The 21,101-nt window shown below is 37.1% G+C and overlaps 1 protein-coding gene across 1 annotated transcript; it reads left to right on the forward strand.

The window, feature by feature from the left end:
- The first annotated feature begins 77 nt into the window (after positions 1-77).
- LOC146478845 (uncharacterized) lies at positions 78-20,957 on the forward strand. The gene is made up of 26 exons (XM_085111570.1): positions 78-100; positions 1,031-1,099; positions 2,808-2,893; positions 3,606-3,697; positions 4,253-4,352; positions 4,894-5,322; positions 5,993-6,088; positions 7,228-7,287; positions 8,758-8,838; positions 9,416-9,484; positions 9,592-9,642; positions 10,064-10,105; positions 10,216-10,350; positions 11,014-11,077; positions 12,163-12,214; positions 13,705-13,801; positions 14,484-14,564; positions 15,656-15,697; positions 16,334-16,442; positions 16,539-16,580; positions 17,040-17,133; positions 17,455-17,503; positions 17,616-17,713; positions 18,328-18,512; positions 18,978-19,039; positions 19,937-20,957. The coding sequence occupies exons 2-26, from the start codon at positions 1,042-1,044 to the stop codon at positions 20,081-20,083; spliced, it is 2,421 nt and encodes an 806-aa protein (XP_084967696.1). The 5' UTR covers positions 78-100; positions 1,031-1,041; the 3' UTR covers positions 20,084-20,957.
- The last annotated feature ends 144 nt before the right edge of the window (positions 20,958-21,101 follow it).

The raw sequence follows: 21,101 nt of genomic DNA on the forward strand, positions 1-21,101 counted from the left end.
GCTGACGAGGGAGTACACTCCAGGGTCGACCCCAGGATTTCCCCGCATTTGGTTCCCCTAGGCCTGGTCACCTAGCAAGAAAACATGGCGGCAAGTTAAGGTATCAAATCGAGCTTCTACACATAGTTGTTTTATTTCCTCTTTTCAATGATTACTTTGCATTACATATCTGCGCATAAGAATGATTAATCTGTAATCATTATGCAAACGTTAATAGGAATGTTATACATACAGTTTCATTTTTTTAAGGATCAAATTTTAGTGACGTGTGCCCAGCTCACGTACGGTCATTCGATGACTTTCGCTTTTAAAAGCTTAAGTGGAATTCAAATTCCTGTGGGAAAACAGATTATTTACATTTACAAGTGTACAAACCAATCATGTTATGATCTTGGCGTGGACGGGTTTTTTTTTTCTGCCTGGATGAATCCTATAATGTGTGAACTGTTGCGAAGTCGATTGGTGTCAAGTGTCATGTCCATACGTATTTCCGATCTGTAGTCAAGAGCCATTGTTTCGTTTCACTGGTGATATGTGCACGTCGTGCCACGTAAAATGAAACAGCTAATATTTTGCGTAAAGTTCAGTTTACGTTGTTTGGATGGCTGTGTGTTGGAAATCAGTGTCAGATTTATGATTTTAATTTTGACTTTATGGAAAAGCTCCAATGCTGGTAGACATGATTATGTGAGTAACTTCTCTGCGAGACATTTTCTATGGTTCAAAAGATAATACCGGTAATCCTCAACAACACACAGGTATTGTGAGCATACACAGACCAGACCACAGCACTGGCAACTCCATAACTTACACTTATTTTTATAATTAAGGTCTTCTTCTTTCAAATTAATTCACCACCTTCAAATTTGAAGAATCTCGTGAGCAAAACAGTGTAGAATAAAAGGTTAGCATTAGAATAAAGTAGATGATTATAATGGTAAGAATTTGTTTGATAAAAGTTTATTTTTTGGTTTAATACTAGGAGACAGCTCTAAAGTTTCTTTTTTCTAGATAACACATTATTTTCAAGGTTGATTGATAATGTCAAGACTTCAAAGTGAATTGGACAAGCTCAAGGAGGTCTTTCACAGCTCCTCAGGTACTTTTTCTCAATAAAATTCCAAAAATAAAAATCCCAGAAGAAACCATAACAAACTTAGGCTGGGTTGTCAAAAGTTGCCAGCAGCTGGCGAAAATCACTATCGACTTCATGATCTTGGCCAGTGCAGTCAACTCTCGCCTTGCAGACACCTTGCTATTACGGACACCCCGATAATACGGACAGCAGCTAAATCCCTGGCAAAAATAAATTGCAGATGTTTGACTGAAATAAATTCCCGCTATTACGGACTCTCACTATTAATGACACTAACTCGCGGTCCCGAGGGTGTCCGTAATAAAGGGAATTGACTGTACTCTGCTGAGTTATTCACCTGCTTCTTTAACCCTTTAAACCCTAAAGCAAAACGACATTTTCTCCAGATCCAAGACTACAAACTCAATGTCCATGTATGATATACCATTTTAAAGCTACTCATGAGTGTATTTCATAACTGATACAATTATGAATAAGCAAAGTTATGGCTTTGAGACAAATGGCCTTAAAACGCAAAAATTTAAAACTTCAAAAACGCCCCAATCCTTGTGTAATTTGGGTATACCCCTAAACTATAGCTTATTTTGCAGGTCTCAACATCTTCATTTATGTGAGAGATGTCTTAAGACCCACAACTTCTAGGGGAAAAAAGTTGAAAAGTTATAGTGGTGGTCAACCATAGCACATATTGGAGGGGGTGAAGTTTTTATCCTTTTAATGAGTAGATCTTCACAAGATCATCTTGGCGTCAAAAATTCATAGGAATCTGTCAAATACTGACAGAGTTATGGCATTATGTGCCAAATGGCACTCTTAGGGATTAAAGGGTTAAAAAAAATGGCAAACTCAGTTGCCTAGTCTAACAATAAGGCCCCTATGGTACTTCAAAATTTTGTGACAACCCCCAAGGAGGCCTCAGTTATTGAAACTGAAAAGTAATGAGGGCTGTTTTCTGTAAGTTCATACCATAAATCTTAAAGTCATTCCAGGGAAATAATTTTGTTGGAATTCATCTAATTTTTTTTTTCTTTTCATATTTTGTGTCATACATTTTGGATGCCCAATACCAAATTTTTGTACTAACTAAAAACCTTTTAAGTTTAAAGCAGTGCCAATCCTCAAATTTTGCCCCCCCCCCCCCCCTCCCAAACAGTATGACCATCATCTCTGTCATTTCTCTATGGGAGTCCCCCCTTCCTGAGGGAGGGTGGGTGATGCTGTCCTTTTTGAACAAGTTACGAGTCTTCCAGGCCTTGCAATTTCAGAAGTACTGGAGATGCATTATTATCAGTCTCAAAATCCTTTGTTATATTCTGGACACAGCTATACCAGCAAAAAAATTGCTGCTTTTAGTCGAAAAACTCTCGGGAATATAGCTGCTTGGTCCTGTACTGTTTATTTACATGTGTGTATAATAATGTGCATAATTTATACTCATTCATAAATCATTTCAATAGGTTTATATTGTCAATAGCCCAATTTTGATGTATTAAAATTCAGCCTGAAACAAATTATAAACATCACTCCGAAGCTCTGGGGAATAAACCCATATTAACTCTACAATTTATTCCCCAGAGCCTCGCAGTGATGTTGTTTCGGGTTGAATTTTAATACAGGGTATATCAAAATTGGGCTATTAATTTGGAAAAAAGAACTAAAATTAATATTGTTGTTGTAAATAATATTTATTTAATGTGTGCCTTAAAAACAGATTCTCAAACTTGGGTAAAAAGTGAAAAGGTTTGTCGATGTACTGATCAAGAATTTGACCATCTGCTGGAGACACTTTCAGCTAATGTAAGTTTAAAACTTGTTTATTTCAAATGGAGTTTTACTGGGAAGCTCAGAAATTGCAATCTTAATTTTTAATTTTTATTATCTTTCATTTTTACTGTTCGATATACATGGTACAGAGTTGGGAAATATGTCATTAGTGAGGGGATGGTGTTTATATGAAAGGGGCATTTTTTCTCCTTAAACTGAACTTTACATAAATAAGATACAATCGTGTTGTTGTTGTTTAGACAGTCTTTTGTTGTTGTTGTTGTTGACTGATGCTGGACTGACAATAGAGTACTGGTTGCACTGTATAAGTGATAACATGACAAAAACTAACATGAAATTATGGGATCTGCTGAGATGTTCTTAAAGAGCATGATGCAAAATGCCTAGCTACCAATACTTGTAAAACATCAGTGTCTTTTTGCAATTTGGGGGTGAGTTATTGGTATTTCATGCTCCAATGACATAACCAAATCCTTCTGATTTTGTCTTTTAAAATTCTAAACACTTAGAACTGAGACAAAATTAGAAGGATTTGTATAGAAACTTCATCAGAGCATAAATGCCAATTGATATCTCACTCCCAAATATTGTTTGCAATAAGAGGCTGTTTTTCTGGCAACTAAGCATTTTTCATCATGCTCTTTTCACGTCTTTAGTTAACAAATGTTGGATGTTACACTCCTTGACACTGCTGTTTTTGTTTGCCTTTTTTACTGAACATCAGGAACTAGAGGCTGCAACTCTAATACTTCAAAGGCATATTGATTTGGAACAACAAATTTGGAAATGTTTAGAGAACTTGAAAGCAGCACAAAGGTAACAGAACTTTATTGTATAAGAGAGGGGCCCCAGATTAACCCTTTGACCCCTAATATCAAAGAACAAATTCTCTTATCTTGTTCCTGTGCTTTTCTTATAAAAGTACTTGGGAGATTAGTTATTAAATATTAAGAATATTAACCTTGGATGATCATATCCTTAATTCTTGTGACCTCAGAGGTTGAATAAGCATTAATACATGTATTACAAGGATAAATTTGATGCTGATCACTACTGGGGCTCAAAAGGTTTAAAAGCTGACCAAGGCTTTCTAACCTGCAAAGAAAGATTTAGAGAGACCAACACTTATGTAGTCCTTAAAATTCTTCACCGATTCCTTGCCTTTGGAAGTTGTTTTTCAAGTGAGCATACACTGTGTGGAAGATCAAAAATGTGGCATTGCTTCCTGTTCTCTATGTATCTGGGGCCATCAATTAGGAGAGTTGACAGTAATTGGTGAAGGTTTGGGTACAGGAATATTATTTTGCTACTCACAAGTTACCATCTACTGCTGTTTTGTTCATTTGTTCATTCTTTCATTCATTTTTGCAGTGGATGGGATGGCAAGAATATTGATGTTACTCAAAAACTCATTGCAAGTCAGTGCAAGGTTGCAAGACTAAGGAGCAGGCTATTGCGCTGTATTACTCAGGTAAAGATAACTTGAGTAAGCATTTAATGTAACAGTTACAGAGTTATTAATTTGTGCAGTTCCAGAAAAAATCCATACCCATCCCACAGAAGGTCATTGGAAATTCTTAGGGGGAGAGGGAGGGGGGGGGGGGGGTCTTAAAAGTCAAGCTTTTAGAAGCAAAGTAGGAAGCTAAACTGGAATTTCCTAGGAGGATGGGGGGAGGGTGGGGGGGGGGGGTGCAAAACAAAAACCTTCTGTGGGGGGAGTATGGATATTTTCTGGAACTGCACTATGTAACTGTATTGGGTATTATTTTCTTCTAGCTTCCTCCCCACCCTCCTCCCCCACCCTCAATTTTTCTGTCCTTACTCTATTCTGTCGTATTTGTTGCCTCCCTCTCTTTGGGGGAGAGGGGTGGGGGGCTAATCAGCAGTCCCGACACCAAAAACTTGAAATCAAATTTTTCTGCACGAACCAACATGCAATTAGGATTAGTTATAAAATATAGCACAGTTAACATTATAACTTTTAATAATGCCTTTATGATTGTTATCAACAGCAACTTCACAAGAAAGGATCCATGGCGGCTGTTCTTCCACCTTGGTCAGGAATTGACGTCAGTTGTGATGAAAAAATCAAAGAAAACCATATTGAACCAGAAAAACAACAGCATATCAGCACAAAAGAAGAGACTGGGGCTGTTAATGAGAACACAGGCAACGAAATCAAACAAGTGGAGATCACTTCTGAGGACCTAACTTATTCGAACATAGCAGATGTTCAAGGTGCATTAACTACTCAGCAAAATCCTGAAAGCCAAGGATATGCAGTGCCACCTGGGGGTGAACAGTCAAATGATGTGTATGAAGTTGTATCTCCGGCACGGTCAGCTCCACCACCAAAACCACTGCCTTATTCAGAGTCAAAAAAAACCAAGAGTGGTTCTGGTGCTACAGATCATGATGGAAAAATAGGAGAGGCAGAAAAGGTAATGTTGCTTTAAAGATGGTATTGCAGCAACAGGGCTGCTATTATTTAGGCTGGCAGATAGCCAGCAATTACAGTTCTAACAGACAGACAGCTACTTGGAGTTTGAAATTTAGGAATGACTTATAACAGAGTGACAGGAATAGCCAAGGATTTTTTCTTTTGCTTAATATATAATGGGCACTTACATTTTCATCTCAAAAAATGGTCTTATAGGTATTAAGTACAATAGTGTCACATAAAATCTTCCCTCACATAAAATCTTCCCTCATGATCAGTTGCTGGGTGGCTGGACGGGCTACTTTAATTGCCATCTCTAGCAATAGAGTGGAGAATTTTTCCACTGCCACTTCACTCATCTATGGTGACTTCAGTTGATGTGTCTTTTACATTTTCATAACAATAATGACTTGTAAATCTGACATTATTTAGGGCTAAAAGGGCTAAAATATTGCTCCTTTGCCAGCTATTAGTTTTATTATCATGTCCTGGACTGATCAATTGAAGGGGTTCCTGGAAAAAGCCCTAAGTGACTGCTAGCTTCTCCTTCCAAATTGCCTTGTATTCCCTTGTGAAACAAAAGGAGAATTTGACCCTACATCAAAAGTCACTTAGGGCCTTATTCCATGCACCCCTTCAATTTGTGATCATTTATCTTTTTTGATACAAAGGCAACAGATGCAAAGCTTCCTGATGACGCTGATCTGCAAGTAGATGAAGAGGACGCTTGGATTGTGGAAAATCATCAGTTACAAAACTGGGATCCTGTAAGTATAGAAATAGCACTTATTCTCCTTTAAATGATTACAGGGATAAATAAATAAATAAGTAAATTAATTAATTAATTAATTAGTTACACAACTATATTAGTACACTTACAAATTCCACAGCACTGCATTGAAAACTTACACATCAACAGTTTTGTTCACGGATACTACAACATACCGTAAGCATAAAAAAATCATATAATTATTACATTGCTAAGTTAACTTAATGGCACTTCTGATCAAAATTCGCACAAGCAACCGCCCTGTGAATCAGACGTTCATCAAATGCAAGAGAAACTAAGACTCTGAGATGACTAACTGTTATTTTGTGCAGTTTATGACTATGCAAATAAAGTAGATCTTAGCAAGAGCTAGTAGAAACCAAAAAGAAAATTGGGGGTAACCATGCATTTTTCAGAGGTAATTAATAAGCAACAATAATTCTAAAAAGCACCAAAATACGAAACAATGTACATATGGTATTTTTTCGCAAAATGAAGCTTAATCATCTCTGAAAATGCGTGGTTACTCCAATTTTCTTTTCGGATTCCAATAACTCTTGCCAAGATCTGCTTTTTCCACGTAATTGTAAACTGCATAAATTAAAATTATCTCTGTTTTAGCAGGCATCACCAATAGAACCTGACTTCCTCAGACCATCATGAGATGCGCAGAATGTATGCGCAGTAGCATTAAGGAGGCACCGACCTTAACTATTAATGTTCAAAGTCTCTTTATTAATATTTAGGCTGTCTCTCTTCAAAGCCCCTTCTGTTTGAAAAAAATTAATTTGTTAACACTTTTTTACAAACCAAGTATTAAAATTAAATTGATTTAGTGAGATGCAAATTGAGTTTTTTTGTTTCTTTGTTTCTTGTTTTTTTTACATGTATAATGATCTTTTGCATCTGACTAAATTCAATTTTCTTACAAATTTACCCTGTTTGTAGGTCTTAAAAAAAAATTAGTTGCGAAAATTGATTTTACATATAGGGATCACCCCACGATTTCCCCATGGGTTCAGGAAAGTTAATGACATATTTCATTTTCTGAATAACTAACTAATTAAAAGTAATCATGAACTATGTTAGCTAAGTAAAAATGTTGACCACACTGTTTTCTTTGCTGTTTTATCTTAGACACCAGTTCTGCAAGAGTTGTTTGGTAATGTCCATCCCCAGCCGGGATCTCCATCCCTTGTGAGTGGATTGCTAGATCTTTAATAATTTTTCTTAAAACAATTTTTTAAAGACTGCTACTATGATGAAATTCTTGTCTTTTTCTGATCTGAGCCATTTTAAAACATAAACAAGAAGTCTGTACGTGAAGAAGAATGCTGTTTACTATTTTCAAATATCTCTTTTTGTTTTGGAGATATTCAAGTTTTTAAAATATGCAAATTAGCCATTAAGTGGTGACGTCATAAACTCAACTGAATTTGATCAAATATTATGAAAAAAGATATCTCGGCCAATTTGTATCAGAAATGCTTGATTCTTTGCAGTTACATTGTTCCAGGTGTGCTTCATAATATGAGCTTATCAGTTTTGTTACCATGGCAACATACTGGGTTCCAGTCCTCCCTGATACTTAAGGCTTTGCTGGCCACCTTTGGTGTTCTATTTTGATATTTGCCAATGGTGCCTCATCTGCATGATCTAGCAAGCGTATAAATATGTTATGTCGAGTTTGTGGCGTTGTTAATTGTTTTTCAAGCTGAAAATCACTAAAATATTGAAATCAAGGTGGAGAGAACTGGAAAAGAGTGAGTTGCCATGGGAACCGAACTTTTTTATAGCCGTAGGTGTATTGCTTTTAGAACTATTAGCCTGCCAGGTTTCAATGGTCTCTGCTGTAAATTGACTGACATAGCTCTATTTATATACTTGATGCTATATTGAGTTGAGAATATGACATCATCAGTCATCTCATTTACATATTATACACATTTTTCAAACTTAAATATCTCCAGAACCAATGCAGATATTTAGAAACGGTAAACGGCGTTTTCAATCTTTTCTAGAATTCTATGTGATAAACCTTAAGATTCAAGAGGTAAAAATTTGATCATAGTAGCACTTTAAGACTAGTAAATGATAGATGAATGTTTCAGTCAGTGACAGAGACATACAGTCTTAGAAAAAAGAAAATTTGAGTTCTGCCAACAGGAGTCAAACCTAATTAATTTACTAGTTTGGATAGTCTACCACTGTTAAGCCTGGTGAACAAATGAGAATGATTGTATTATTCAGTATTGACACAGGCAAACTCGGAAAAAGAAATTCTGAGTGCTGCTATCAGGAGTCAAACCTACATGTAAGACCTTAGTTCGGATGCTCTACCACTGAGCCACAGGACACTCGTGGGAGCTAAGACTCGTGGGAGCTAAGGCCGATTTTAGCTTAAATTTTTTATATTTTAATTGCATCATATAATATACATCTAGTAATAGGACCTCTATGTAAACCACTCTTGTGATGGAGCATGCTATTAAAAGATTGTTATTATTATTAAGGCCATTGAACTACCTTCATGTGACAAACATCCTGCATACTGCTAGGATTTGAATTTGAATTTGTGGTATTGGTAAAAGATCTAGGTTAAGTTCCATTATTTTAAGATTAATTATTAATTATTTTTATTTTAAAATGATTTTTTCCTCTTTGAAGCAAACTGCAGAAGTCACAGTTGATAACATTTGCATGGCTGGGTATATGGAAAAACAACCTGTGAAAAGCAGTCAGAAAAAGGTACAAATATTAATACTGTATAAGACATTCCAAACGTTATTCCCAATTCCAGAAACTGTGAGAAGACTGGTACAAGTAAGGTATTGTGGGATCACTTGAGTAGACAGATACAGTAGCCATCAATTGTCAACGAATGACAGTGTAATTTTCAGCATTTTTGCATGGTATAGGAGTATAGGAGTTGACGAAGTTTATCGCAAAGGGAATTCCAAAGCTTAGCACCGAACCTAGCAAAGGAACCTTGGTTTTGATTCAGTCTCGATTGGTTAATATAAAAATTGGTCTCATGATTATGCTTTTCTTTAGCTTTAATGAAGCCAACATTTGTATGCCTCTCTGGCTACATTAGCACTTTAATTCTTGAATTAACTGCAATGCAAGCTACAGTATGCTATCCCCACAAGTGCATGACTATCTCAAACAAAGTTTTATTTCCCTTATTGGGAGGAGCCTAAAAGTCTTGAGATTATTTTGTGAAGCTTTCTTTCTAATAGTTATACCTCTAAAATAATTCATTTGTGCACATGCTGGAATTAATTTTAACTGAAATTATGAAACTCTGTCATTGTATCACCAGGGTTCTGTATTTAAAAGCTGGAAGAAACGTCACTTTAAAGCTGTTGGAGGAAAACTCTACTACTATGAGGTATCTGAGAAAGTATAAAATAAAATAAAAACAATTGTTTATAGTACATACTGTTGCAAGACGAAGTGCTTTATCTTTAAAAGATAAATTAAATAATTTAATTTCAGGACCACCGGGCTCTAGAACCCTTGGGATTTGTGAACCTGACCAATTGCGCAGTGAGTTGAGTTAATAAATTCTTTTCAGCATTGATTACATTAGATGTAGATGCCCGGTCACCTACTGACTGGTTACTGACTGGCTTGCTGGCAGACAGACAGATAAACAGATACAGTTGTAGATGTAGACTGGTCCGCTGGCTGGCAAACTGACTAACTGACTGACTGATGGAGGGACGGACAAACAGACAGACAAATGAACGGACGGACGGACGGACGAAGGGACGGACGGAGAGGCAGACGGACCGACCGACTGACTGACTGACTGACTGTCTGCTAATTGGTTGGCTGGGTATTAGACTGACCAACCAGTGGCCAACCAAACAACCAACTGACTTCAAGTTATGATCGGAAATAGTTAAAGAGTGATTTTTTATATATCATAAATAAGATTGATTTATTCATTTGATCTTTGCTTCAGGTCAACAAAGTTGAAGATAAGTTGCTAGAAGTTATTGAAAATGTAAGTATTCCAGTTCAGAGAAACTGTTTGCACTATATATTTGCAATAACACCATTTTTTTAGCAACGTATGGGTAACCCTCTGCATGCATTGCTTGTCTATATTTTCAGGGTGAGAGAGGGAAATCAGTGAAGCTGAGGTGTTCCTCTATCAAAGAAGCAGAAGACTGGAAAGAGGCATTGGAAGCTGAGTCTGCAGTTCCTGTGGACAGCAGTCCTGTGACAGTGGAGTCATCAGCCACAGAGGTTTCTTAATATTTTGCCTATATACTTTGATGTTTATAAGTTCATCATCATCATCATCATCATCATCATCATCATCATCATCATCATCATCATTTATTTATTTGCCTTGATAAAAATAGAAGAAATGACCGAATTTACAATAATGGCGAGGAGACCTCAAGAAACCACCGGGCTTATAAGAGAGGCCACCTTGGCTGTCATTAATAAGTAGAAAATATGGTGCTGCATTAGTGCAGCTCGGTCAAAATATGATTTTATAGATAAAAACTGCAATTTTTTTTTCTTAAAGTTATCCATGGTTTTGAAGCAATCTTACATCATAGGCTTAGATTTTAGTCTTAACTGCTGTGGTATTTGACCACCAGGTTCTTTCTTTCCCAGGGTGCTTAAATAATTAATGACTGGCCAAATTAAACCAGTCAGAATGTAACATGGAAGGTGCCATTTTAGGGGGTTTGGCTCTACAGATTCTTTAAAATGTTACCTAAGTTTGTGAACATAATTGTACTATTTTGAAGGAATTTATATTGGGAACTGCCATCTCTTGAAGCAGTCCTTCAAATTGATGCATTCCATTGTCAGGCCTATCTGGCCAGGAATGACAAACAGAAACTCATTTTGTTTAGTCAGTAAATTTTTCTCAATTTGTTCATCTATTTGCAGGACTTGACGATCATTATTGACTTAGGCTCCAGTGCAGCCCGGGCTGGCTTTGCTCAGGAAGATGGTAAGGGTGAAATATTCATTAAATTAAAATGGGCCCTTGGCAGCTAATGGTCTCATAATACAGAATTTGCCATGCTGGAGAGCAAGTTGTGCACTGGGACATCCAAAACAAAGTGACTTCATCCAGTCAAACTTGGATGTCCCAGTGCGCGGCTTGCTCTCCAGCCTGCTCGATTTTGTACCATGAGACCGCTAGCTGCCAAGTCGAACCTGTATTAAGCGGTCATTTGTCAAAGTCCCGAAAATTACGTCCCTTAATTTCTGTAATTTTGACCACTTTTAAACGGTCACCTCTATTGAACGGTCGCCGTCACCCTTTATTAAGTCTCAACGAGCTGTTGTGACTTGTCTTAGACGGTCACTTTGTAAAAGAAAAACAATCAAATTTGGTGACAAAAACATGTTAGGCAATCGAATTTCACACGACCTTCCTACAATAAAGACTGTAGGATCTTTTCGTTAATGGTTTGTTAGTCCGTTTCCATACCATGTTCTCCTTTGTCATACCATTTTATCGCTGCAGTTTCTTAACCAAGTAAATGATTTTGTGAGCGCTTTTGTGCATAAACTGTACACTAAGTTATCAAATGTTATATAAAATGTCGTTTTCATTGTGATTAAAGTGTATCCTGTGCAACCTGTATCAAGCGAGCACTTATCCATTCCCCGAGGGTGACCGCTTAGTACAGGTTCGACTGTAGTTATAATGGTAACAACTGTTATTATTGTGACTCTTTCTTTCTGTGAAAAAAACACTTGATTGTGTCCCACTGTGGTCTAGAAAGTGAAACGATTCATGTATGAACAAGATATTTTAACATAAATTTTTTTAAGTAAATTGTTGACCAAAAAAGAGGATAGTCACCATACCTCTGCCTCTTTAGTTTAAGAACTTGTAACCGCTTATTTTTGCCATCAATGCGCAGTGTGATGCACATCCTACCAGCTGCGTGTGCTAAAACGCGTCCTAAATTCTCTTAATAAAATTGCTATAAATCCATTAAATTTGTTACCAGTTATTTCAACCATTTATGCCATTATGTAAAATCGTAACTCTTATTCTATGTCTTGGTTATACTTCATTAGCTTGGCCTCAAGTGATATTTCCATGTGTTATTGCGGTCGATAAAGAAAACTCGTAAGTGATAGTAGAGACATTCAGAATTACGTTACTTAACGGCAAACGAAAAACGGTAGAAATGACCACGTGACCATGTTTATCCTATATTTGCCGCTCGCTGTTTTCAGTTTCTCAGTAAAATTGAGTAGTTTTGCGTAAGCATCGAAGGTCAGAATTACATTGTATTTTGCGCTTTTCGCATATGTTAACTAACTTTTTTCAAGAAAACATAATCGCCAATCTCACGTTTGTCGTTTGCCGTAAACGCGATTCTAAATCTCTCTAATGTTTTCTTCTTTTAAAAAAAGTGTTTGTGTGCACCTGTGCTGCATTTACACTGTAGCTATCGATTCCTATTCTACTTCGTTACCACTTGAACTGTGTGTATGACAGATTTTTTTATTTGCTGGATCAAATCTTCATGTTGTTCTTGTATGAAAATCAAAAAAAAAATTGCCTATTGATTTTTGTTTTTCGGTTTGAGACGTATAAAAACTTGAAATTTCCCTTCGGGTTGGGTACAATACCAAGCAAGACGGGAGACTGGGAATGGTAGGGCTATGGCGTCAATACAGGATCGCTAGTTTTACGGTTCCTCTGTTTGTAAGTTTTTCGTGTGCAGAGGAAGAAAACTGTGTGGATGAAATTATGACTGGGAATGTTGATTACTCAGAATGAAACAACTGAGGGAAAAAGAAACCGCGAAAAAAGCGCCCCTGTATTGACATCACAGCTATACTATCCCCAGTCTCCTATCTTGCGCGGTATTGCATCCTACCGGATATGAAATTCCACATTTTTATACGGCTCACCTGTGGGGAAAAAAACGATTGATAGCGATTTTTTCGATTTTCATACGAGAACAACATAAGATTTGATCAAGCAAGTAACAAGAATTTTGTCATGTGCACTTAAAGGCAAAAAATATTTCAGGATAAAGTAAATTGTTGTGAAAAAAGAACATTTCTAAATAAAAGGAAATATATTTTGGAGTTAACTGTATTTCTTATGTCGAGAAAGAGTTACACATGTAATTTGATGATGATTCCCATCAAATCCCGGCGCAGCACTCCTTATGATTTTTGAAATGAACGTCACATTTCGTGCAGCATTGATTTCCAATAACAAGGTAAAAATTTAAATGCAATTTTAAAATAAACCAACTTAGTTTACATGCACTTCGCTGAAATAACTACAAACAAGATTCAACATTTTCTTCTAGGTAGTAGCAGCGTGTTAACTGGTAGTTTGACGGGTAATTGAAATCACGTTTCTCTCTAATTAACTTCCGTTGTGGTTCACAGACATTTTTTTTTTGAACGCACTTGAAAAACCAAACTCAGAAAAAAAAACATTTCAATTTCAGCTGAAATAATCGAACTTGCCATTGAAATGGGAAACTTAAACTGCTTTTTAGAAAGGGAAGATAATTACAACAGCAAAGCCTTTTCTGTATTAATCGTGATCCATAGCATTTTTCCAACGTTTTTGCGTTTTCTTGCCGACAGGGAAAGCTGCACATATGGTTACACTGCTCTTCTCCCAGAAACAAGAAAGAATTCAAGATTACATTTCCCACTACGAAAGTCACTGAAAATCGATAAGGTGAAAAAAACTATAATTTAGTTAAGCTAGAGATTTCTTTTTGCTTCAAGTATTGTTTATGTCTTTGTTCCTTTCCCTCCACCCCCTACCTCTTCTTTCTTTCTTTTTTTGTCAGCTTTGTCCTTTGTCTTCTTTTTTTATATACCTTTTTCTTTAGTATTATTGTTACTCTGCCTTTGCCATTCAATTAAATTAATAGTAAGTTTATTCTTACTAATTTAGCATGGAAAGCCCACGTTGTATAAGCCTCATGGTTTCTTTGGGCTTTCCTGCCATACTTTAACAGATTTCTGTAAATTAATATTGTATCATAAAAAGGTGGCGAATAATAATAATAATAATGATAATAATAATAATAATAATAATAATAATAATAATAATAATAATAATAATAATAATAACAATAATAATAATAATAATAATAATAATAATAATAATAATAATAACAACAACAAAGGTTTAGCCAATGAAGAACAATTGAAGTACTCCCTGTAATACTGAATATCAAAAATATTGAAATATGTCTTAAATAAATAACATGAGAACTCTGCCCCTAATCTGATTTGAATGGCCGCCCTCCCTTGAGGTTCTAAAAGTAAAATTTGCACCCTGGGTGCTAGATATGATCATTGTGGTATAATTACTACAATAAAATGCTGTTTAATCTCTAACTCCATTTCAGCTCAAGTTTGATACTCTTGGATTAATTGGGATCCTGGAACATGTTTTTGACAAACTCAAGGTTGATCCTACGAAACACAAGGTAGGAAGTTCATTTCTTTAGTTAACTGAAAAGTCATCATGCAACTCATCTATTTTTCTTCAGGTTAATTAACAGTACAATTAGGTAGTTTAAGAAGAATTCGAGGGGTTTTTTTTATTATTTATGCCAGCAATGTTGTCACTTACACGGCGTTTTCATCAGTGCAAAGTCGGTAGTTTTTTTTGTCGACGTACTCCTTATTCAAGAAGCAATTTTTACTGCAAAGAATCTGTTAGTGAATGAGCAAGTAGACAGGCAAGTTACGTAGTCCCTAGTCAGGGTCTTTGTGTGATATACTTGTCAACGACTCCGAAAAACATCTTTCTTGCAAACTTAAAATATAAGTATAAGCAGGAAACCAACACAGCTAAAGTAATGTGATATTTCATGCGATCGTTTGAAGTTCTTAAGTCAGTCACTAATGTCTTAAGTCATCCAATCTGGTTGTCAGTCAGTCAGTCAGTCAGTCAGTCAGTCAGTCAGTCAGTCAGTCAGTCAGTCAGTCAGTCAGTCAGTCAGTCAGTTAGTCAGCAAGTCAGTCAGTCACACAGTCAGTCAGTCAGTTCACTCAGTCATTCAGTCACTTAGTCGTTGGTCAATAACAAACATGGTCCAGTAACCATTCAATTCAGTAATCTGCCAGTCTACTAGTCAGTTACAGCTGTAGTTAGTTAACCAGTTTGTGCGTACGGAAGTCAGTTCGGCGTCTGGTCAGTTAGCCTGACCAGTCAGAAAATTGTCAAGTAGTCATTCAGTCAAGTTGTAAGACAATTTAGCGGGTGAATCACAAGACAATTTGGCTTGCAGATGTACAGCTATCAAGGCACATGTTGTTATTCAGCCAACCAACTTTCCGTCTGTCAATTGGTCCATCTTCCCTGTCAGATCAGCCGTCACTTTTCAGTCTTTTCAGTCAGTGATTAGGTTCGCAATGATGATATCCCCTGCTCATTCTCTCAGTCACTCCTGGGAATTCAACTTCTGTCCACAGAGCGAACGTTAATGTAGGACTTTGGGTTTTTATCAGTATTATCCCAGTCATCAAGTCGCTTGCTAGCCAAGCATTGGTAATAGTTTTTATTTCACTGTAGGTGATAATGACCTTACCCCATGGTGCTGGACCGCAAGAAAAGGTAAGCAAACTTAATATAATCAAGCTTACATGACGCATTTATTGAGTGAATAGGGAGCTTTAGCAACGACGACGGCAACGAAAACGTCGCTATTACAGCGCGACGTGCCTTACCGTGGCCACTCAACAAACTTTTTTTTACAAGTTAGCCATAAAATACAAAACGACATGTTTTCAATAATTCGTTGTTGCGTCACTTGCCTGTTGGGCTTTGCAAGGAGCCGAGGCCGTTAATGAAATTCGCGTATCCTTATTGGCTAACTTATAAAATAGAGTTTGTTGGGTGACCACGGTAAGGCGCGTCGCACTGTAAAATAAATTCGCGTTTTTTCAACGTCGTCCCGAGCTTTAAATGTCAAATGTAGGTGAAATTTCCTGGAGTTGAATTCTTGGAGACCGCATCCAAGTTTAGAAAGAAAAATTCGTCGACGTGTGTTTACGCCCCCCACAAGACGTCCCATAAAGACGTGCTAGTCGTAGGCTAACCACGGTAAATATCCGCCATCTTGAAGAGGGCGTAAAACAAAAAAATTTGCCCGGGCCGGGCCTTCAAAAGATAGACGCTCGCGACCTCTTACAAGTAGTTTAGTACTTCCATATCAATTCTGTTATTGTGTTGACGTTTCTTTGATCCTAGGAAGAACTTGTCGAACTGTTGCTGGATCATTTCCAGGTTGAGGCGTGTTACCTTCAGGAGCAAGCTGTTTTAGCCATGTATTCATACAGCGCTATTTCAGGAATTGTTGGTGAGTTAAACTGCAAATTAATAGGTTTTACAATTCTTGCGTAACGATACAAAATTGACTAAAATTACGCTTGAACTTTTTTTTTCTATTTTTCAGTGGATATTGGGAATCATATCGACATTTTTCCGGTAGTGGAAGGTAAAAACCTCTTCCCATTTACGTTCTTTCTACGTTTCTGTCCAACAGAGACGATCGTTAATGTTTGAAAAAATAGAAAGTAATGATAATTATGTATTAAATCAGTAAAGGAGACATTCATACTCGGAAAAAAAATCCGAGTGCTCCTATCAGGAGTCGAACCTAAGACCTTCCGATTTCTAGTTCGGATGCTCTACCACTGAGCTAGAGGAGACTCGTGGGAGCTAAGGCCATTAGACAAGGTTCCCACGAGTCTCCTGTAGCTCAGTGGTAAAGCATCCGAACTAGTAATCGGAAGGTCTTAGGTTCGACGCCTGATAGGAGCACTTAGATTTCTTTTCCGAGTATGCCTGTGTCATTTACTGATTAATACATCATTCTCATTTATTCACCAGGCTTAACATATTCCATCACATTACTTTCATTGCATAATAATAATTTGTTTAACTTCAAATACAGGATGTATGATTGAAGCAGGGACTACAAGGCTTCCGTATGGAGGAAGGCAAATCACTGACAGTTTTACAAGAATGCTAACAGAGAAGGGCGTACGGTATGTGGGTATTAGATAACTCAAAGAAAACAGCATCGCTTTGATTTGCAGTCATCGTAAATTTATCCTTCCAAGCTTGTTTATCTCACTTCATAAAGCTATTTCAAAAGTACATTTTACCGAAATTAATGGCGTTTTTGTTTGTTGTTTTTGTTCAGTTTGTAGTTTTCCCGCGCTTTTCATTATTATATATTTCCAGACTTTGACACCGGACGTACGTTTTTGGTTCCTTAGCACCGTTTGCGTGTTACATGTTTTTATGTTCAAGTTTTGACTGAATCGTTGTAAGAAGGTTTAACATCTTTTTTCTTCGAATGCAAGGTTCTTCTCAGAAGTGGAGTCTTATGTCTCGAGGGCTATCAAAGAAAAGGTATTCAACTATCTGAAAACATAATGCGCCTCTTTGTAGGTTAACAGATTATAAAATGCGATGGATAGAAACTGAAGGAAGGACTAACTGTCTTTTTTCTGTCGATATTTAGGTGTCGTTTGTGAAAAAGCGAGCGACTCAAGAGGACGAGGAGCCAGACTGTTCAATGGTCGTGGATTTGGAAAAGTACTCCATTCCGGACGGAACGAGGTATTAAAGAAGCTTTAAGTAAATAACTCTTGAGATTAAAGTCCTTTACTGGTAGTGAGGAAGTGATTCTCGTGGAAGAACACAGTTTCATAACGAGGGTGCAGCTTTACTAAACGCTATATTTCCGTGATATGTTGTCGTATTTGATTTGCGTACTTGTAGTCGATTTGTGAAGGAAGGTCTGAGCAGGCCTGGGGCCCATTTCTCGAAAGTCCCGGTAACTTACCGGGCCCGATAAGTGTCTTTGGTAAAAACTGTTACTTAACAGAAGTCAATTTTTTGTCAGCTTTGAATACCAAATTTCAAAATCTTGTAATTCTTTAAACACATTGGCCAAGTACCATGTCTGTAATCACAGTGTAATCGGCGAAAAAACATTTAAAAATATACTTATTGGGCCTGGTAAGTTACCGGGACTTTCGGGAAACGGGCCCCTGGAGGTATATAGTACGTTCCATTGTCAGCAACAAAACAAGGAATCTTCCAGTCTCCCAGACAGTCACGCTAGACGCATTACTGAATAGACATTCCAGCTTCCAAACCCTTAAATAGAAAAAAATGTACAGAGTATGTAGCTATTTAATGTGTAACATTGTTTTCGTTTGTTATCCCAGAGAAGTTACTGTTGACTCCGCCAGATACCGCTGTACCGAAGGACTGTTTAAACCCTCAGTCTGGGGAAAAGATAATCCGGGAATTCACGAACTGACGGTCAAAGCCATTATGGCCTGTAGCATAGACATGCGCAAACAGATGTGTCGAAATATCTACCTGAGTGGGGGAGGGTCCATGTCTCCAGGTTTGTTTGAAAAAAAAAAAAGTCTTTGCTTCAAGACTTGTATGACGATTTTGAATCTCTAGTAACAAAAGTCAAATCACAACTGACACAATTGTATGTTACCGTTTTGTCATTCCTTCCCTTCCTACCCTATTTCATGTTTTCCTTGTCTTTTCTCTTCTGTTGCCTTTAAAGAAGCTAAAAAAAGTTCTTCATTATTTTAGTCCTCCCAAAAACCTTTCCTCATTCTTGTATCTTTGATATTATAGCTTAGTCTGCCTTCTTGCTTAGCAGTTAAGTCATTCTTTCTTTTTGCCATCTTGGCCCTCCTAGATTAGCTTTGCTACCTGCGGCGCCAAGAAATGGTACATGTTAATTTATACAAACACTTAATAAAGTTGAAGTTGAAGCCACGTTGAAGTTGAAGTTGAAGTCGAGAGGCATTCTCGGTGATAGTAACGTAAGTGGTATTTTTTGCGTCCCCAGGCCTCGCTGAACGACTGCAGGCAGAAGTAAGAGAGCACATGCCTTTCAACTCACATGTGCAGGTGAGCTCTTCACTTTCGGTTCTTAAGATTGTTTGGGTTGATCGGAAGCGTGTAATGTAGGTTATGTGCTTGTTGTTTAATTTAATTGTTTGTTTGTTTGTTTGTTTGTTTGTTTGTTTGTTTGTTTGTTTGTTACGGGTCTGCCTCAAAGCCTGCTTTGTATTAGTAGTTTGTTTGCTTGCATGTTAGTAATAGTAATAATAATAAATCATTTAAACCAGGATCCGAAACTCTCTCACCAAAGTGATTTTAAAAAAGGTCTTGGAAAGAAAGCTGATAGACGATTAGAGAATTAAGAGTAGAAAACAGTGAGAGATAAAAGTTAACAAGAAACAGTTAAAATGCTGTAACATTGATTTTAAAATTTGCGTTGGAAAGTCATTAACCTTTTTGCATTTCTTGTATAAATCTAAATTGTTCCAGTGACTAATAGCTTGGTAATTTGTTCGCTGCTTTCCCCAGTTCCTTGTTTCTTGTCTCAGGTCGTTTCTCTTTCGAGTGTTGTCTGTTGGCTTTTTTCATTTTGTTTGTTGCTGGTCTGCACTAAAGCCTTCTTTGTTTTGATGGTTTGTTTGATTACCTGTTTGCCTTCTTTGTTTCTGTGCTTGCTGGCCTATCAGTGGCTGAGCGCTTGATTTGTCTCTTTTGTTTGTCTTTCTGCCTTCGAGTTACTGTACATCTTATTTTTAACATGGATTTTTTTATAGTTTCCTTGAGTGATTTAGGATCACTTTGTATGTACATGTGTAAAAGCAGTGTTAACAAACTACTACCGATGATCCGTTATCATCAACATCATCATCATCATCATCATCATCATCATCATCATCATTACTGTTATTTTTATTATTATTATTATTATTATTATTAATTTTTTTCTTTTCCCTTGGAAACCAGGTTCACGCAGGAGTCGAGCGTCATCATGCTGCGTACATTGGAGCCTCAGTCGTCGCCAAGCTTCCTCTGTTTGACGAACTATGCGTGTTTAAAGAGGACTGGGACGAAGTTGGGCCAGACGCTTTGCAAAAATGGCTAAACTTGTAGTTTTCCTTTTAAAATAATTCTTACAGAAAAGATTCAAATGGTTTGCGGAAACAAAACGTCATTGTGTTCGAGCTTGAAGTAATCTTTTTGTAGGCAGTAACTTAAACGCAAATGTTATTCGTAGAACTAAATACAGTCGCACCTGTATTAAGCGGTCACCCTCTATTATTAAAAAGTCCCGAAAATTATACCCCTTAATTACTATAATTTTGACTCCTTTTTAACGGTCACCTCTATTAAGCGGTCGCCGTCACCCTTTACTAAGTCCTAACGAGCTGTTTCTATTGCCTTGACCTGTTTTAAACGGTCTTTAACAAATAGCGTGCCAGGCAATTGAATTTGTAATAACCTGCAATACTGACTGCACGATGTTGGCGTTGATATTTTATTATTCCGTTTCTACACCATGTTCTCCTTTGTCATACCATTTTATCGCTGCAGTTTCTTAACCAAACAACTGATTTTGTGAGCGCTTCTCTGCATAAACTACACCCCTATGCAGTTATTAAATATTATATAAAATGTCACTTTTACTGTTTGACGTGTATTCTGTGCGACCTGTATTATGAGGTCACTAAGCTATTCCTCGAGGTTGACCGCTTAATACAGGTTCGACTGTAATTTTGTGCTTAAAACGTGGCACGGTACCAGCCGCTCTCTTGCGCTCAGTCATGGTCGATTTAACCAAACACAAGTCTGATACGATGCTTGCATCCATGGCCTTGTTTGGATTTCGGGGTCGCCTTGGAAGAAGTAGAACGGGAATGCCAAAAAACTCTTCGGGATAAAAAAGATTCTTCACAATCAAGCTCATATCCGAATTTCTAACAACGATTGTCAGAAACCGCACAATAAATAAAACAAAATTACAGCACATGCGCAATTGTTGTCTGTAAGAAAATATTATAAAAATATACCGATAAATTCCATATATTACGCTTGAAATATTTAACGACTGTGAGGAAGGGTGTCGGTTTGTTACCTGAAGAAAATATCTCCCTTTAAGGTTAATGCTTTT

The sequence above is a fragment of the Pavona decussata genome, unplaced genomic scaffold, assembly GCF_977016875.1.
Source record: "Pavona decussata unplaced genomic scaffold, jaPavDecu1.1 SCAFFOLD_62, whole genome shotgun sequence".
Classification (NCBI taxonomy): Eukaryota; Metazoa; Cnidaria; class Anthozoa; order Scleractinia; family Agariciidae; genus Pavona; species Pavona decussata.